Source organism: Conger conger, chromosome 7 (assembly GCF_963514075.1).
Source record: "Conger conger chromosome 7, fConCon1.1, whole genome shotgun sequence".
In the NCBI taxonomy this organism is placed as follows: Eukaryota; Metazoa; Chordata; class Actinopteri; order Anguilliformes; family Congridae; genus Conger; species Conger conger.
This window is the reverse complement of record NC_083766.1, coordinates 61,023,726-61,041,414: the sequence shown is the minus strand read 5'-3', so window position 1 is coordinate 61,041,414 and position 17,689 is coordinate 61,023,726. Positions and strand designations below refer to the sequence as shown.

Below are 17,689 nucleotides of genomic sequence, written 5' to 3'. Positions count from 1 at the left end.
GAAACGTGCTTGACTTTGTGCCGAGAATGCGGACACAGCTCTCACTTTGGTTATACAGGGACCTGATGGCTCGTAACAATGGCCCCGGTACCCCATACTCCTGCAGTACACCCCACAGGGTTCCCCGGGGGACACGGTCGAAAGCCTTCTCCAAGTCCACAAAGCACATGTGGACTGGATGGGCAAATTCCCATGACCCCGCCAGCAACCCTGCCAAGGTAAAGAGCTGGTCCACTGTTCCACGGCCAGGACGGAAGCCACATTGCTCCTCCTGAATCCGAGGTTCGACCATCGGTCGGAGCCTCCTTTCCAGTACCCTAGAGTAAGCTTTCCCAGGGAGGCTGAGGAGTGTGATACCCCGGTAATTGGAGCACACCCTCCGGTCCCCCTTCTTGAAAATGGGGACCACCACCCCGGTCTGCCACTCTACAGGTACTGTCCCCGATCTCCACGCGACACTGAAGAGGCGTGTCAGCCAAGACAGCCCAACAATGTCCAGAGCCTTCAGCATCTCAGGGCGAATCTCATCTACACCCGGCGACTTGCCACTGAGGAGCTTTTTGACTACCTCAGCAACTTCCGCCAGGGATATAGGTGCAGATTCCCCCGAGTCTTCAGGCTCTGCCTCTTCCACAGAGGACGTGTTGTTCGGGTTCAGGAGCTCCTCGAAGTGCTCTTTCCACCGCCCGACAATATCCCCAGTCCGGGTCAGCAGTTCTCCTCCCCTGCTGAAAACAGCCTGAGACAAGCCCTGCTTTCCCTTTCTGAGTCGTCGGATGGTTTGCCAGAACTTCCTCGAGGCCAACCGAAAGTCCTTCTCCATAGCCTCCCCGAACTCCTCCCATACCCAGGTTTTTACTTCAGCGACTGCCGAAGCTGCAGCCCTTCTGGCCACCCGGTACCTGTCTGCTGCTTCAGGGGACCCCCGGGCCAGCCAAGCCCGAAAGGCCTCCTTCTTCAGCTTGACGGCCTCCCTCACCGCTGGTGTCCACCAGCGGGTTCTTGGGTTGCCGCCCCGACAGGCACCGATGACCTTCTGGCCACAGCTCCTGCTTGCCGCCTCTGCAATGGAGGCTTTGAACATGGCCCACTCGGACTCCATGTCCCCAGCTTCCCCCGGGATGCGTGAGAAGTTCTTCCGGAGGTGGGAGTTGAAGACCTCGCGAACAGGGGCCTCCGCCAGACGTTCCCAGTTCACCCTCACTACACGTTTGGGTTTACCGGGTCTGTCAGGCAGCCTCCCCGGCCACTTGATCCAACTCACCACCAGGTGGTGATCAGTTGACAGCTCTGCTCCTCTCTTCACCCGAGTGTCCAAGACATACGGCCGCAGGTCTGATGATACGACCACAAAGTCGATCATCGATCTTTGGCCTAAGGTGCTCTGGTACCAAGTACACTTATGAGCTACCCTATGCTCGAACATGGTGTTTGTTATCGACAATCCATGGCCAGCACAGAAGTCCAATAACAAAACACCGCTTGGGTTCAGATCAGGCAGGCCGTTCCTCCCAATCACCCCCCTCCAGGTTTCTCCGTCATTGCCCACGTGAGCGTTGAAGTCGCCCAGCAGAACTATGGAGTCTCCGGGTGGCACCCTTTCCAGGATGCCACCCAGTGACTCCAAGAAGGCCGGATACTCTGAACTGCCATTTGGTGCATACGCACAAATGACAGTCAGAGCCTTCCCCCCAGCGACATGTAGTCGCAGAGAAGCGACCCTCTCGTTCCCCGGGTGGAACTCCAACACAGTGGCGCTCAGCCGGTGGCTTGTGAGTATCCCCACACCCGCCCGGCGCCTCTCACCTTGAGCAACTCCAGAAAAGAACAGAGTCCAGCCCCTCTCCAGGAGTTTGGTTCCGGAACCAGTACTGTGCGTGGAGGTGAGCCCAACTATATCTAGTTGGTACCGCTCCGCCTCCCGCACTAGCTCCGGTTCCTTCCCCACCAGAGAGGTGACGTTCCACGTCCCCAGAACCAGTCTGCGACGCCGAGGATCAGCACGCCCGGATCCCCGCCTTTGCCTACTGCCCGTTGGGCAAAGCACCCGACTCCGATGCCGACCCCTGCAGGTGGTGAGCCCACAGGGCGGCGACCCCACGTGACCAGTTCGGGCTGTGCCCGGCCGGGCCCCATGGGATAAGGCCCGGCCACCAGACGCTCGCCGACGAGCTCCCCTCCCGGGTCTGGCTCCAGCAGGGGGCCCCGGTTTCCCTTTTCCGGGCGAGGTAACTGGGTCTTTGTGTGGCCGCTTTATTTCTTGTTACATTTAATTTTCAGGTTTAGTTGTTATGATTTAATTGTTAGTCTTGTCTAGCCACGTTATGTAGTTTATTCATGTCATAGTTCGCAAACTTACGTCACGATTTATGTTGTTTCATGTTATTTTGTTCTGTTCATTGTTTAGCATACACTTTTTCGTGTCTTTCTGCAAACCTTGCATTCATGCCTCTCTCTCTCTGTCACTCACGCTTCCCTAATTGTTTCAATTTCCCTTGTCTTCTTACTAATCTACTAACGGATTGGGTAATACTAACATTCTAACCATGTGTTCATGTTTACCTTACGTTTCTTGTGCATGTCATTTACTAATTTACTAACACTAGGGCAGGATAGGTTTATTACTAATGATTACTAATTATCTTGTGAACTTGCCAATCCTCCACATCTGATTTCCATTCTCATGCTGCTCTCAAGCTAATTGTCTACACCTGTCTACACCTGCATATAAGCTCAGTTTCATGTCAAGTCTTTGCCAAATTGTTGCCTTTTTTGACTACGCTCACTGGACATTCCCTGAATAAAGCCCTGATGGGACTTCATTACATCCCTTTTGTCTGAGTTGTGCATTTTGGGTCCAACTGAGCTGTTTGGTCCAGGTCCTAATGTTTTTGTCTCATTGCATATCTCCTCCCACAGTTTCATGCAATCATACAAGTAGATTTTTTATAAGCAGGCTTCTTGACCAAGTTTCATGGTGGCAAGGTGGTGCAGTGGATAAAACCCTCATGTCACTGTGTTTGAATCCAGGATCTGGGGGGCTTTCTATGTTGAATTTAGTTTCTCAATAGATAGATCATTACATTCATATAGCACTTTTCTAGACACTCAAAGCACCTGCAGTACAGGAAACTCGTCTCAACCACCACCAATGTGTAACACCCAGCAAGGTGATGCATGGCTTCCATTTTGTGCCAGAATGCTCACCACACACCAGCTGAGGAAGAAAGGGAGAGAACAATGGAGGTTTTTTGCCAATTGAATCAGGGGATAATTAGTTGGCAGGTTTAAAGTGCCTGGGCTGGGAATTTAGCCAGGGCCCCGGGGAACCTCCGACTCTATGAGAAGAGTGTCATGGGATCTTTAATGACCACGGTGTGTCAGAACCTGAGTTTAACGTTTCATCTGAAAGACAGCGTCTCTTTCAGCACAGTGATGGAGCCATGCTAGTCACAAATTATTTGGTTTGTGGGTGGCACATTTTGGTAGAGGAGGGAGGAGGGGGATTGAGGTGTTCAGACCACGCCCATACTATCCTGCCCTTTTTCAATACAGATGAAAAAAAACATTTGACTTTAAATGTTTGTTATTGTCATTCTTCACATTACTTTGAATAGATATTTGGTAGATGTGTAGTGGATACATCCCTCTATGATAATTTATTTAAACATTAAGTTATTTAAACAAAACTACCTAAAGCTTCAGGACAGAAAGGAAATATTTATTTAAAATATTAGCAACATTCTTTTTTATTAGAACAAAAAATATACAATTTGAGGGTGTTTCAGCAAACAACAAGAAAAACACAGCAAGACAACCTAATTCTATACATACAATTACAATGCAGTCCAGAAGTATTTCGACAGCAATACAATTTCTGTTCTGTACTTCAGTACATTGCAAATGAAACAATGAAAAATGAGGTTAAGGTGCAGACTGGCATCTTTAATGTGAGGGTATTTGCATCCATAACAGGTGTAAATTATAGGAGTTGCATCCTTTTTGATACATAATCCCCCCCAATTTAGGGGACCAAATGTAATTGGACGATTGATCATTTTAAATCCAATGTGCTGGACTACAGAGCCAAGAGAACGGAAATTGCACTAGTATCCAAATACTTATGATCTGCACTGTATGGCACTACATCTGGAAAATGTCAAAAAAGAAATCGACCAGGTGATAATGCCAAAGAATAATGCACAATATGTTAAATCGCTACACACACCACATAGGCATTGTACATAAGAGTTATATACGTTCATGGACAAAATTGGTGATGCTTGAGACATGCGCTTATACACTCAGTGAGCACTTTATTTTTTTTAGACTCTTAGAAGTCTTCTGCTGCTGTAGCCTATCCACTCAGAAATTGTATTTGCTCTTCTGTATACCACTATTGTAATCTGTGGATGTCCATCCAGTATATTGTGTTAGAGATAGCTCAGAGGCACACTTCCCAATTACTGCAGCTGGGTTACCTTCGACTTAAGTATCTGCACAATCTTGGTCTTTAGTTCCTTGGTCTGCATGGCGTATATGATGGGGTTCATGTTGGCGGGAATGATAAGAAAAAGAAGAGCCGCCATCTTCCGGTACCTGTTCTGGATCTGGAGACGATGCATAATGATGACGAGGAATCCGGACCAGAGCATGATCATGTAGAGGACCAGATGGGTGCCGCAGGTCTGCACAGCCTTTCTGTTGAGCTCCTTGTTCTTTTTGGAAACACAGCTGACCAGGATCCTGAAATATGTGAAGGCCACACTGCCGATGGATGAGCTGAGCAGGACCACAGTGAAGGTTAGTCCGTAGAGATTATTGATGGTTACGTCCTCACAGGAGAGCTTGAACAGGGAGGCGTTGTCGCAGAAGGCATTGAGAACGACAGAACGGCAACGCGTTAGACGTACAGTGAGGCCCAACAGGATTGCCACCAACGTTATCGATGTGCCCCAGGCTGATGCAGTCAGCTTAGCCACCATGGTGGGGCTCATGATGGAGGTGTACCTCAGAGGGTGGCATATGGCCACATACCTGTCAAAGGCCATGATCATCATCACTGTGTGGCAGGATGAGCCACAGGTGTGGGTGAAGAAGGCCTGGGAGACACACCAGGGGTAGCTGATGGACCTGTCGGTGGAGATCAAGTCAAACATCAAGCGGGGCAGAACCACTGAATTTCCCAGGACGTCGTTGAAGGACAAGCTGAAGAACATCAGGTACATTGGCTGCTGCAGTCTCCTGTCCATCATAATAAGTAGCATGACCCCTATGTTGGTGGTCAGGATGATCAGGTAAATAAGCAATAGGAGAGTAAATACTGGGTAAATGAAGCGATGGGGGACGTCGATGCCCTCAATCACCAGAATGGGGCTGTTGTGGGTCAAGTTATTCATCCTGGTTTTCCAGGGGAATTTTGTCAGGCTGGGAAAATGAAAAGCAAACAAAACATTTTTTTTTAAATGCATAATTTCAAATCTGTATTGTAGCATTCATTGTTTAATATTTTAGATTACAGATAAGATTCATCCAGTGTACTCAGCATTTAGTGCAACATTGAAATATATGTATGTATCTGACTCTTTACTATGTCTACAATGGCCTCCAGAATTATTAGACATTATTATTACCCCTGACTGGTAATGCGCAAAAGTACAAGAATATCTCTGACATAGATTTTTTATTATTATGAAATAAATGTTTGGAAATTTGCTCTTTTCAACTGACACACTTAAGCAGAAAACAAAAAATAGACCACATTTTAAAAAAAAATATCTCGGGTGCCTAAGACTTTTGCTCAGTACTGTATATATATATATATATATATATATATATATATATATATATATATATATACAGTGCCATGAGTAGTTTCAGATATTTAGACAAAATGGAATATTAGACCAAGGGAACCAGAGTAAACAGAAAACACATTTGATCTATTAAATTTATTTCATGAAAAAAAACCCATCACCCAAATCATGCCTGTGAAAAGGTAATCGCCCCCTTAAACTTAATAAACTTAACTGGTTCAGTTATATAGTGCTTTTATCCAAAGCATTTTGCAATTAATATCTCGCATTCATTCATTCACACACACACTCACACACCAAGAAGCTCTTTTGGGGAAATGTCAAATGAGGATGCGTGCCCCTGTGTGAAAAGGATATTAACTGGAGAAGAACAGTAAATTGACAGTCATTTGATCAATACACGTGCTAACTGGTACATGATGACATAAAATCTCATAAAAAGTAATTTTCCAGTAAGTGGATGGAATTTTTTTTCAATTGTAAACATTTAAGACGTGTTTGTATGGTTATAGAGAACTGACTAAAGTGAATTTTGATTTCAGCTTGTCTTTACATATCACTCCTTTTCTTAAAATGTTAAAATGACATACCCGCAATTAAATGGTTACTTGTCTACCCTTTTGACTACAGACATAATTCTGGTCTCGACAGAAAAGTTTGTTTTTTAAGAGTCAGAATTACTCCAAATATTACGAAAACAAAGTTACAGAAACTGAAACAGTGAAAGTGGAAGCTTTTCTTCTGACTGAAATTTTTTTCTGTTTTTGACTGGATACAGATTATTGTAGCTGTGGCTGGTGTGCTTAGAAACACAATGGAGCAAAGTCACAACATTGGACAAATTCCTTTCAAATTTGAGGACAATATCACCAAAAATGAGCATTCTGCATTGTTTTTTCTAAACTATGTCAAGGCAGTTGGAACTCATAGAAACTAAATAATATCATGCGTCTTATGAAGTGTAAAATACTGCATTTTGCGTTAACCTGTTTGCACTGTTGCACTTGTCAGGGGCGACATGGCTCAGGCAGTAAGAGCAGTCGTCTGGCAGTCGGTTCAATCCCCCACCCGGGCTGTGTCGAAGTGTCCCTGAGCACCTAACCCCCAAATGCTCCTGACGAGCTGGTCGGCGCCTTGCATGGCAGCCAATCGCCGTCGGTGTGTGAGTGTGTGTATGAATGGGTGAATGGAGAAGCATCAATTGTACAGCGCTTTGGATAAAGGCGCTATATAAATGCCAACCATTTACCATTTATTCCCTCCGCCCGTCACCCTCCTCTTCCTGTCTGTCCCAAACTCCCTCTCCTTGCAGCTAAAAAAATGCAAAGAATACAAAAAAAGCCTGGGCTGGTGTGACTTCAGCTAACTGAATAATTCTTCAAAGGCCAAGTCATTCACCCATCCAATTGAACATGCATTTTATATCCTGAAGAGAAGGCAACTAATTTGCACCCAAAACAAGTATGAGCTGAAGACTGCTATAGAGGACTGTCAATATGTCCCAAACGTGGTGCCCTGAACTGGGGGGCTATGAATTAAAAGTGCTCCAATTTCTACATGATGAAACCAAAATCAATAACAAAATATATAGATAAATAAAAGCTGAGCATATGTCTACAATTGTAGAGAGAGAGAAGAGAGAGAGAGAGCAATCAAGTAGGCATTTTATTTATTTAAGAGCACTTATCATTTACTTACCCCAGTGAATGTGTGACTGGCGTGGCCCCATCCTTCCCTTCTCTTGGATGCATTAAATGGTTCCTTTTTTTATAGAACTTTGTGTTCCCCTGAGCAGCAAGCATGACATCAGCCTTGATGTTACTGTGCATCAAGAGAGAAGATGTCTGTTACAGTAGTGTCATTAAGATTGTGCCGTGTGGTTGTCTAGGGATATATCTGGGACTTAGGGGGCGAGAGAGTGAGAGAGAGCGTATGCATGTGTGCTCTGTGCATGTTTCCTCTGTAATTTACAGAATGTGTTAAAACGGAACAAGACACTTCTTGAATAATACTGTCGGAACTGGGCCCTGGCAGTATCACAGTACAACGCTGCAATGCACTAACAAGTCCAAGAAGCTGGTATGCGCTGGTATACTGTACCACCAAGAGATTAAAAATACAATTTGTTTGGCATTGGTTTTTAACCAATCCTGTTAAATATAGCATACTGTTCCACATGTCTATTCAATTCACCTCAAGGTCACCTGCATGCTGTCATGCAACCTGAGAAATGCCAGCTCTTGCGATTAGGTTACAAGCACGGTTTTCCATCAACGTTTTATCTCTGCTCGACCTGCCTAACATTTGTTAACATTCTGTCAGTTGATGGATTTCAAGACATGATGTAAAAGCAGGGACAGCCACAGCAGATCTAACATCGAGTGGCAGACTGTTCCAGAGTTTAGGGGCCATCTGCATGCTTTCTGCGTACCACTGTTGTAATGTTGAGTATCTATTACCTGGCCATCCTGTAGTTACAGCTAACTACTGGATTGCATCTTGCAGTGTAGCCTCTTTTGTTCTGTTTGTGAAGTATTCTATCATCACTGAACAAATCCATATATGCCTCTTGAAGAGTTTTTCTGATCTGTTGGACAGGTATTTGGGCTTTTGTTATTCATTATGGTGAGAATTCTTCAGTCATCGACTTTGGGAGTCTTCCTTGTCGTACCTCGCCCTTTGTGATTACTGAGCTCCCCAGTGCTCGCTTTCTTATTAACCCATTCCACTTTGCCCCCCACAAGAGGGCAATTTACACCTATTTTGTACTAGTCCTATAAAAGCCTCAAAAACTATTTACAGCACACATGGTTGAAGACTTCAATTAAAGAAGAGGCTTGTACTATTCAGAATTTTTAGACAGAACAAATTTATGTCAGAGCATGTACATATAGTGTAAAGGAGCGGGGTTGGAGGACCAAATGCGACCGAGTTGGGTTCTAAAAGTTACCCACAAGATGTAAGATAACTACTGATATTTTCTGGGGGCAAACTGATTGAATAACTCCCCGGCAATTAGCCAAACAATAAAACAGCCTATCAAAATGGTAGAGAAGCTTAATCTGAGTTGAGCGAGGAAACAAACGGCAGGGAAACTCAACATCACTTTCTACAGATCACGGTGGTTGCAAGACGAGGGGAGTAGAACATAGGTATGCCTATAGCGCAATGGAGATGGGTACCCAGGGTCCCAACTACGTTACAACAACATTACGTCTGACAAAACAGGACTTTTTAGCAGCCACATGGGAATCAGACACAGAAACCCCTGGCCACTGAGAGTTGCAGAGCTCTCCAACCGAGCGGGGTGAGCTCCAAACACTGTGCAGTTAGACTTAATGAAAAGCCAAAGCGATGAACAGCAAGCATACATTACAATTGATACACTTACAACATTTTTCAAGGCTATACTGCCAGCTTGAGAGACCTAAGAGAAAGTGAGATAACGAACAGCCACGAAGATCTCCCGTATAGAACTCCGGGCTATGGGAGATTCGCAACGCTCCTACTGGGATGAGCAAAACTCCAAACCCACGTAAATGGTAAATGGCAGGCATTTATATAGCGCCTTTATCCAAAGCGCTGTACAATTGATGCTTCTCCATTCACCCATTCATACACACACTCACACACTGACGGCGATTGGCTGCCATGCAAAGCCCCGATTTGGGGGTTAGGTGTCTTGCTCAGGGACACTTCGACACAGCCCGGGCGGGGGATCGAACCGGCAACCCTCCGACTGCCAGACGACTGCTCTTACTGCCTGAGCCATGTCACCCCGCCACGTATTTAACCTAGTATTACAAATACAACAGATCTGCACTGAGAGGGAAACAAAACACATAAACATCAATGCCCGAAGAAGTAACCTAACTACACAACCCACAAAAACCTCCTCCTTAGATCTCCGGGTACCGAATGTGGAAACGTTCTCTCATAGGGATATTACCTTTGGCAATGGAGTAAAGCCTCAGTACAATTGATACAATAACCAAAACTAAACTATGACAAGAACGGAAACACTGCATTTTGAATAATGTGACAAAGAAACACCTCGCTATAAAGACACAAATGAAAGTGGCTGTCAGCCTTAGGAACAGCACACCACGGAACAACGACACAACACACCTGCCCCAAGCCACAGGAAGTCTGAGCCATCCATCCATCCATCCATCATCACCCGCTTATCCGGAGTCGGGTCGCGGGGGCAGTAGGCAAAGCCGGGTATTCCAGGCGTCCCTCCCCCCAGCAACGCATTCTAGCTCCTCCTGGGGGATCCCGAGGCGTTCCCTGGCCAGGAGAGATATATAATCTCTCCAGCGGGCTCTGGGTCTCCCTCGGGGTCTCCGCCCAGTTGGACGAGCCCGGAAAACCTCCAAAGGGAGGCGCCCGGGAGGCATCCTGATGAGATGCCCGAACCACCTCAATTGGCTCCTTTCGACGCGAAGGAGCAGCGGCTCTACTCCGAGCTCCCTCCGGATGTCCGAGCTCCTCACCCTATCTCTAAGGCTGAGCCCGGCCACCCTACGGAGGAAGCTCATTTCGACCGCTTGTATACGCGATCTCGTTCTTTTGGTCACTACCCAAAGCTCGAGACCATAGGTGAGGGTTGGGACGTAGATCGACCAGTAAATTGAGAGCTTCGCCTTCCGGCTCAGCTCCGTCTTCACCACAACGGTCCGGTGCAACGCCCGCATTACTGCTGACGCTGCACCGATCCGCCTGTCGATCTTACGCTCCCTTCTACCCTCACTCGTGAACAAGACCCCGAGATACTTGAACTCCTTCACTCGTTCCCAACCCGGAGGGAGCAATCCACCGTTTTCCGGCAGAGAACCATGGCCTCGGACTTGGAGGTGCTGACTCTCATCCCGGCCGCTTCACACTCGGCTGCAAACCGCTCCAGTTCGTGCTGAAGGTCATGGTCCGATGAAGCCAGCAGAACCACATCATCCGCAAAAAGCAGAGATGCGATTCTGAGGTCACCAAACCGGACACTCTCCTCACCTCGGCTGCGCCTTGAGATCCTGTCCATGAATACCACAAACAGGACCGGTGACAAGGGGCAACCTTGGCGGAGTCCAACACCCACCGGAAACGTGCTTGACTTTGTGCCGAGAATGCGGACACAGCTCTCACTTTGGTTATACAGGGACCTGATGGCTCGTAACAACGGCCCCGGTACCCCATACTCCCGCAGTACACCCCACCAGACGCTCGCCGACGAGCTCCCCTCCCGGGTCTGGCTCCAGCAGGGGGCCCCGGTTTCCCTTTTCCGGGCGAGGTAACTGGGTCGATGCGTGGCCGTGTCAGGGAAGTCTTTGAATCGCTCTTAGTCCGGCCCCTCCCTCGGGACCAATTTGCCTTGGGAGACCCTACTGGGGGCTAACAGTGTCCCCGACAACCTAGCTCCCAGGATCACCGGGACACACAAACCCCTCCACCACGTTACGGTGGCGATTCCTCGGAGGGGGAAGTCTGAGCCAATCATCTTAATTACAAGCAGGCCTCAACACTTCCATCATCCACCTTAAACTCAGTTCCTTACTTAACAAAGGTAGCAGTTAACACAAGGCAAAAAAAAAAAAAAACTGAGATGTAACTGAGAAGTGTGCAGCACAGGGTGAAATATACTCCCACTATAACTCTTGGTCTAGACAGAAGGAATCCCCAGCCATTTTTGCATTAAAAATAAAAATGTGAATGTGCAGATGAGGTGGACCGCACTCATAAAAAAAAAACTCAATTAAAAAGTCCAACAGTGATGAAGTATGACAAACAAGCCCTGGTTAACCAAGATGTGGGACTTAAATTGAAAGGCACACAGCTGACCTTGATCGGCAATCAGCAGAATGGGACCACAAAGCACTACATTGGGCTTTCTACATTGGACTTTTGGACCACATTCAAGGTGAACTAACCACGTGCAAACTGCCCTCCACTCTCAACGGACTAATTCACCTGGCCGTTTGGGCGGATACCCGATTACGGAACCAGCCTTCACCCCACGCTCCAGCAACCAGACCCTGGCGGATACTCCTGAACTGGAACTGATGCAAGTTGGCCAAACCAGATTGTCTACCCAAGGTAGAGAAAGACTGATGCCTGAATGACTCTATTGTGGACCCGGACATCACATAACCAACTATCCAGTAAAAAGCAATGCCCGTCAGTAAGCAAGGGGGTTCTGACGGGTGCCTCCATTGATCCTACCCCCTTCACTTCCTATTCCACTCTGGTTGCAGTGGAATGTCCTGGAAGGGGTTCCAACAACGGGTGCGGGCCTTATTGACTTTTTCCCATGTTAGTCAGTTGACTGAATGTCCCCACATCTCTACTCGCCACAGGCCTCTGGACCCACGCACTAACAGGCGCCCATCTGGCCATAGTCAACCAAGTCTCCAGATCTCCAGTAACCATCACAAGGAGATCTCTCAGTACATCATGACATCACCACATGTTCCTGTCGTTCTGGACAGATCCTAGCAGTTACACCACAACCCATGATATGACTGGATCCAAAGGACTATCACGGGCTGGAGCCCCAGCTGCCTTGTTTCCTGTCTCCACTCAGCTTCTGCACATGTTACTCCTGCTCTGCCTGCTGAAGTGCCGCTCACTGATCTATCCTCCATGCCACGAGTTATGCCAGGTCTTCAGCAAGTCATAAGCTGGCTCCCTACCGCCTCACTGGTCTTACGACTGCTCCATGAACCTGCTACTGGGAACCACGCCCACCAGAGGTCATCTGTTTTTCCTGTTGGCATCTGAGACACAAGCCATGGAGTAGTAGGTGAGTGAGGTCTTATCTATCCCTCTTCATCATCCGCCAGAGCCAGGTTCTTCTTTGTGGGGAAAAAAAGACTGTGCCCTTGTATCGACTACTGGGGATTGAACAACATCATGCTCAAAAACAGATACCCCATCGGCCTTCTCCTCCCTTCAAGACTGTCAAATTTTTTACCAAATTGGACTTACACAATGCTTATCATCTGGTGCGTATTACATTACATAAATTTGGCAGACGCTCTTATCCAGAGCGACATACAGTTGATTAGACTAAGCAGGACACAATCCTCCCCTGGTGCAATGCAGGTTTAAGGGCCTTGCTCAAGGGCCCAATGGCTGAGCGGATCTTACTGTGGCTACACCAGGGATTGAACCACCAACCTTCTGTGTCCCAGTCATGTACCTTAACCACTATACAACAGGTCGCCCATAAGAGTGTATAAGAGAGAGTGCCTGGTGGAAGACTGCCTTTCACACCCCAGTGATGCCGTTCTGGCTCAATAACGCTCCTGCTATATTCCAGAACCTGATTAACGATGTGCTCAGAGTTCTAAGTTCATCTACCTGGATGACATCCTTATTTTTTTCTACCTCAATGGAAGAACATACAGCACATCTATCAAGTTCTCCAATGCCTGCTTGAGAATTGGCTATTTGTCAAGGCGGAGAAGTGCGAGTTCCATCGTACTATGGTCCAGTTCCTTGGATTCCTGGTCTCCCGAGGACGCTTAGAAATCGATCCGGAAACACAAGATTGGCCATCACCTTCTAACCACAAGGAGCTTCAGAGGTTCCTGGGTTTTGCCAATTTCTACCACCGGTTTATTTTAAAGTACAGCTTGGGCGTTGCCCCTCTGACAGCTCTAACTTCCAGCAAGATCACTTTCCGCTGGTCTCGTAATGCACAGCATGCCTTTAAAGATCTCAAGATACGCATCTCTACTGCCCCTATTCTCTCCATGCTAGACCCTGATAAATAGTTCACACCTGAGGTGGACGCCTCTGATACAGGTGTCAGAGCGATACTTTCTCAAAGCACAACAAGATGCACCCCTGTACATTTTTATCTCACTGGCTTAAGCCCTCAGAAAGAAATTACAGCACCGGCAACTGGGAGCTTCTTACTATCAAACTAGCTTTGACTTTCAGGAATGGCGGCATCTATTGGAAAGCTTGTCTGTCCTGGTCATCGTCTGGAATGATCATTGTAACCTGGAGTATCAGAAGTGAACTATAAGACTCAATCCCCAACAAGCCCGCTGGTCCATATTTTTAAATCGATTCTATCGCCCTCTCCCGGCTACACTCACTCCCGGTCCCATCTCCATTTTACCTCATGACATCCTAGTCGCCGCCCTCAAGCTGGATATTATTACTACAGTAGAGAAAGCCCTAGGGAACAGCCCAGCACCTGACGACATTTGGCTAATCGCCTCTACATTTACAAACCTGTCCAGCCCCAGGTCCTTGAATGGGTGTATGCTTCCCCTCTGGCCTGTCTACCGGGAGTCAGACGCACCCTAGTTCTCCTGAACCGTTGATTCTGATGGTCGTCCATGAAACCAGATGTGGCTGAATTTACCACTGCCAGTCTGGAGCGTGTGCGAGGGAAGTCCACTAATCAGCGGCCCCAGGGTCTACTCCAGTCACTGTCCATCCCTTGCCATCCCTGGTCCCATGTAGCCCTGGATTTTGTCACTGGGCTTCCAGTTTCCAAAGGAATGTTGGTGGTTCTTACTATTGTGGACCGCTTTTTTAAGTTTGTTCACTTTGTCGCTCTCCCTAAACTACCCTCATCCAAAGAAACCGCAAAATTGCTGTTTCTTACGTCTTCTGCCTGCACAGCCTCCCCCTGGAGGTAACCGCTGACCGCTGAGGTCCCCAATTCTCCAGCCGTTTCTGGTAAGCATTCTGCTCACTCATCGGACCCAAGGCCCAGCTGTTGTCCAGGTTTCATCCTCAGCCCAGCGGACAGACTGAACCCATGAAGCAGGCACTTGAAAAGACATTGTGCTGCCTGCTGGAAACTTCTCCTGCCACCTGGGTCAACGCCCTTCCGTGGATTGAGTATGCGCATAATTCGCTCCCTGTCTCCACGGGACTGTCTCCCTTTACCTGTTGTCTGGTACCAGCCACCAGTCTTCCCGGAAGAAGAGAGGGAAGTGGAGGTCCCAGCCGCCCAACTATAAGTCCGGCATGCACATTGAGCCATGTCCTCACCCCCTCTGCCATCTGTCTAAGCCTCCCACCTCCCCTATGCTGCATCCATCCAGTGTTACATGTTTCCTGCGTCAAGCCGTATGTCATGTCATTACTTCTTTTGCCATTACTGAATGGCCTTCTCTTAAAATATGGCCAATGTAATACATGATAATAAAGAGGTAATGGCATTTCAAAAATAACTTGGCAAACTGCCAACTGAACCATTCACAAACCCCAGTGAGAGAGAGAAAGAGAGAACAAGCACATGCATAAGTGCTCTGTGCATGTGATCTATGTGTGCGCTCATACACAGAACATGTTCCAGCAGAAAGCAAAACTCTTCTTGAACAGAATTGGGCCCAGGCAAGATCGCAGTGTAACACTTAAGTGCCATGAGAGAAGGGTAAACAATACTGTTTTGCAGCTGGTTTAACATAAAAAAAATGATTGTGAGGACACCTGCTGGATTGCTTGCTGGATTGAGCTACGGCAAAAATTTCACTTCAGTGAAGAGTACCACCAGGCGCCAAGCACAGCAATACAGGTGGGTTCTCGCTCTACCCTTTTGCTTGCAGCATCTGTCGCCTCTGTGAGCAGGCCCTGGAGAAATAATGGGAGAGACAGGGAATAACAAATGTTGATTGGATCCAGGGCAAGAACAGAACTGCTGCAATATCGCATTAATAATGTATCTCACAGGGAGGCTGCACCTGTGGCTCTGATTCCCTAGGCTGCATGTTACACTGCAGTAATATGTCAGAAGCAGCATCACCCGTGTTTCCATTCATTACATCATCACTGAGTCTGGGGGAGACAAAGAGGAGAGGGCCCATGGCAGGACAGAGAGGGGAGGGCTTGTGGCAGGACAGAGAGGGGAGGGCTTGTGGCAGGACAGAGAGGAGAGGGCCCCTAAAGGATAGGATAAAACCTGAGAGCCCATCAGGAAGAGAGGACTGCCCACCTGAAACCTGAGACAGGTATGACCTCGACTTTATACTCAGTACAGCCATAGAATGTTTCAGTGACTGTGATTCAAGTTGTGCTAGATGATATTGTGTGAGCATTGGGAACAGTACAGATGATTCTTACAGCCCTTAGACATAAAGATATGTTATTCCAGTTATAATGGGATTTCACTGATATAATATTTCTCTAATCACACGTCAGTTTTTTGTCTGTTTTCCGGATCTGCTCTGGGACACTGGGGCACTCAGGCACCCAGTCAAGCAGCTTTCTGAACTTAATTAAGGAAACGTGAAAGTCGACCTGATGGCACAAGAGGAGGTAAAAGTTGTGTCCATCTCCATTCAAAATAGAATTTCATCTCGTACAAGGCTTGGCCCACATTTCATATTACATTTTTAACCTCATATTCATGGTTTTATTACTTTTCATGTTCTAGTGTATGGAGCCAAAACACCAAAAACTTTTAATGTCCAAATACTTAGACACTGCATAATATTCTGCTTTTCTCAATCTGACAGAATTACCCTGGAGATCTAGGATGAACGTAACCTACAACAGTCCCATCCTGTTGATTCAGGGCATCGACATTCCCCATCCTTTCATTTACCCAGCGTTTGCCCTGCTGTTGGTTGCCTACCTGATCATCCTGACCACCAACATAGGGGTCATGCTGCTTATTTTGATGGACAGGAGCCTTCAGCAGCCAATGTATCTGCTGTTCTTCAGCCTGTCCTTCAACGACGTCCTGGGAAACACGGTGATTCTGCCTCGAATGATGTTGGACATCGTCTCCACCAACCCGTCCATCAGCTACACCTGGTGTTTCTCTCAGGCCTTCTTCAGCCACACTTATGGCACATCCTGCCACATGGTGATGATGATCATGGCCTTTGACAGGTATGTGGCCATATGCCACCCTCTGAGGTACACCTCCATCATGAGCCCCACCATGGTGGCTAAGCTGACTGTGTCCGCATGGAGCGCAGCGATAACCCTGGTATCCGTTCCACTGGGCCTCACAGTACAGCTAAAACGCTGCCGTTCTATTATTCCTAATGCCTTCTGTGACAATTCATCTCTGTTTAAGCTCTCCTGCCAGGACTTGAGCATCAACATTATCTCCGAGCTCACCTCCAGTGTCATAATCCATGGGTCATCCATCACCGGCGTGGCCTTCACATATTTCAGGATCCTGATCAGCTGTGTCTCCAAAAAGAACAAGGAGCTGAACAGAAAGGCCATGCAGACCTGCGCAACCCATCTGGTCCTCTACCTGATCATGCTCTGGTCCGGATTCCTCGTCATCATTTCGCATCGTCTCCAGATTCACAATGGCTACCGGACGTTGGCGGCACTTCTCTTTCTCATCATTCCCGCCAACATGAACCCCATCATATACGCTATACAGACCAAGGAACTAAGGACCAAGATTGTGCAGATACTTTATCCAAAAGTAACCCAGCTGCAGTAATGAAAAAATGTGGCCTTTAAACCAACTGCAGCATAATGGATGCTCTTAATACATGTTAAACTAGTGTCTTACACTGTCGTATACACTTAGTGACCACTTAATTAGTCACACCTGTACACCGGCTTGTTCATGCAAATATCTAGTCAGCCAATCATATAGCAGCAACTCACTTCATTCAAGCATGCAGAAATGGCGAGGAGGTTCAGTTGCTATTCAGACCAAACATCTGAATTGGGAAGAAATTTGACTTTGACCTTTGTTGGTGACAGACGGAATGGTTTGAGTATTTTAAAAACTGCTGTTCTCCTGGCATTTTCAACCACAACAGTCTCTAGAGTTTACAGAGAATGGTGCAAAAAAACCCAAAAACATTCAGTGAGTAGAAGTTCTATGGGCAAAAATGCCTTCTTAATGAGAGAAGTCAGAGGAGAATGGTTAGGGTTGC

The 17,689-nt window shown here is 47.2% G+C and overlaps 2 protein-coding genes across 2 annotated transcripts; one reads left to right on the top strand and one right to left on the bottom strand.

The window, feature by feature from the left end:
- Nucleotides 1–4,463: 4,463 nt before the first annotated feature.
- On the bottom strand, nucleotides 4,464–5,399 carry LOC133133564 (putative gustatory receptor clone PTE03). The gene has a single exon (XM_061249664.1). The coding sequence runs from the start codon at nucleotides 5,397–5,399 to the stop codon at nucleotides 4,464–4,466; it is 936 nt and encodes a 311-aa protein (XP_061105648.1).
- Nucleotides 5,400–16,311: 10,912 nt separating this feature from the next.
- LOC133133563 (olfactory receptor 7C1-like) lies at nucleotides 16,312–17,244 on the top strand. Its single transcript, XM_061249663.1, has one exon. The coding sequence runs from the start codon at nucleotides 16,312–16,314 to the stop codon at nucleotides 17,242–17,244; it is 933 nt and encodes a 310-aa protein (XP_061105647.1).
- The last annotated feature ends 445 nt before the right edge of the window (nucleotides 17,245–17,689 follow it).

Bases quoted from the DNA above. Each gene is read 5' to 3' on its own strand.
- LOC133133564 (XM_061249664.1), bottom strand. From the start codon at position 5,399: ATGAATAACTTGACCCACAACAGCCCCATTCTGGTGATTGAGGGCATC.
- LOC133133563 (XM_061249663.1), top strand. From the start codon at position 16,312: ATGAACGTAACCTACAACAGTCCCATCCTGTTGATTCAGGGCATCGAC.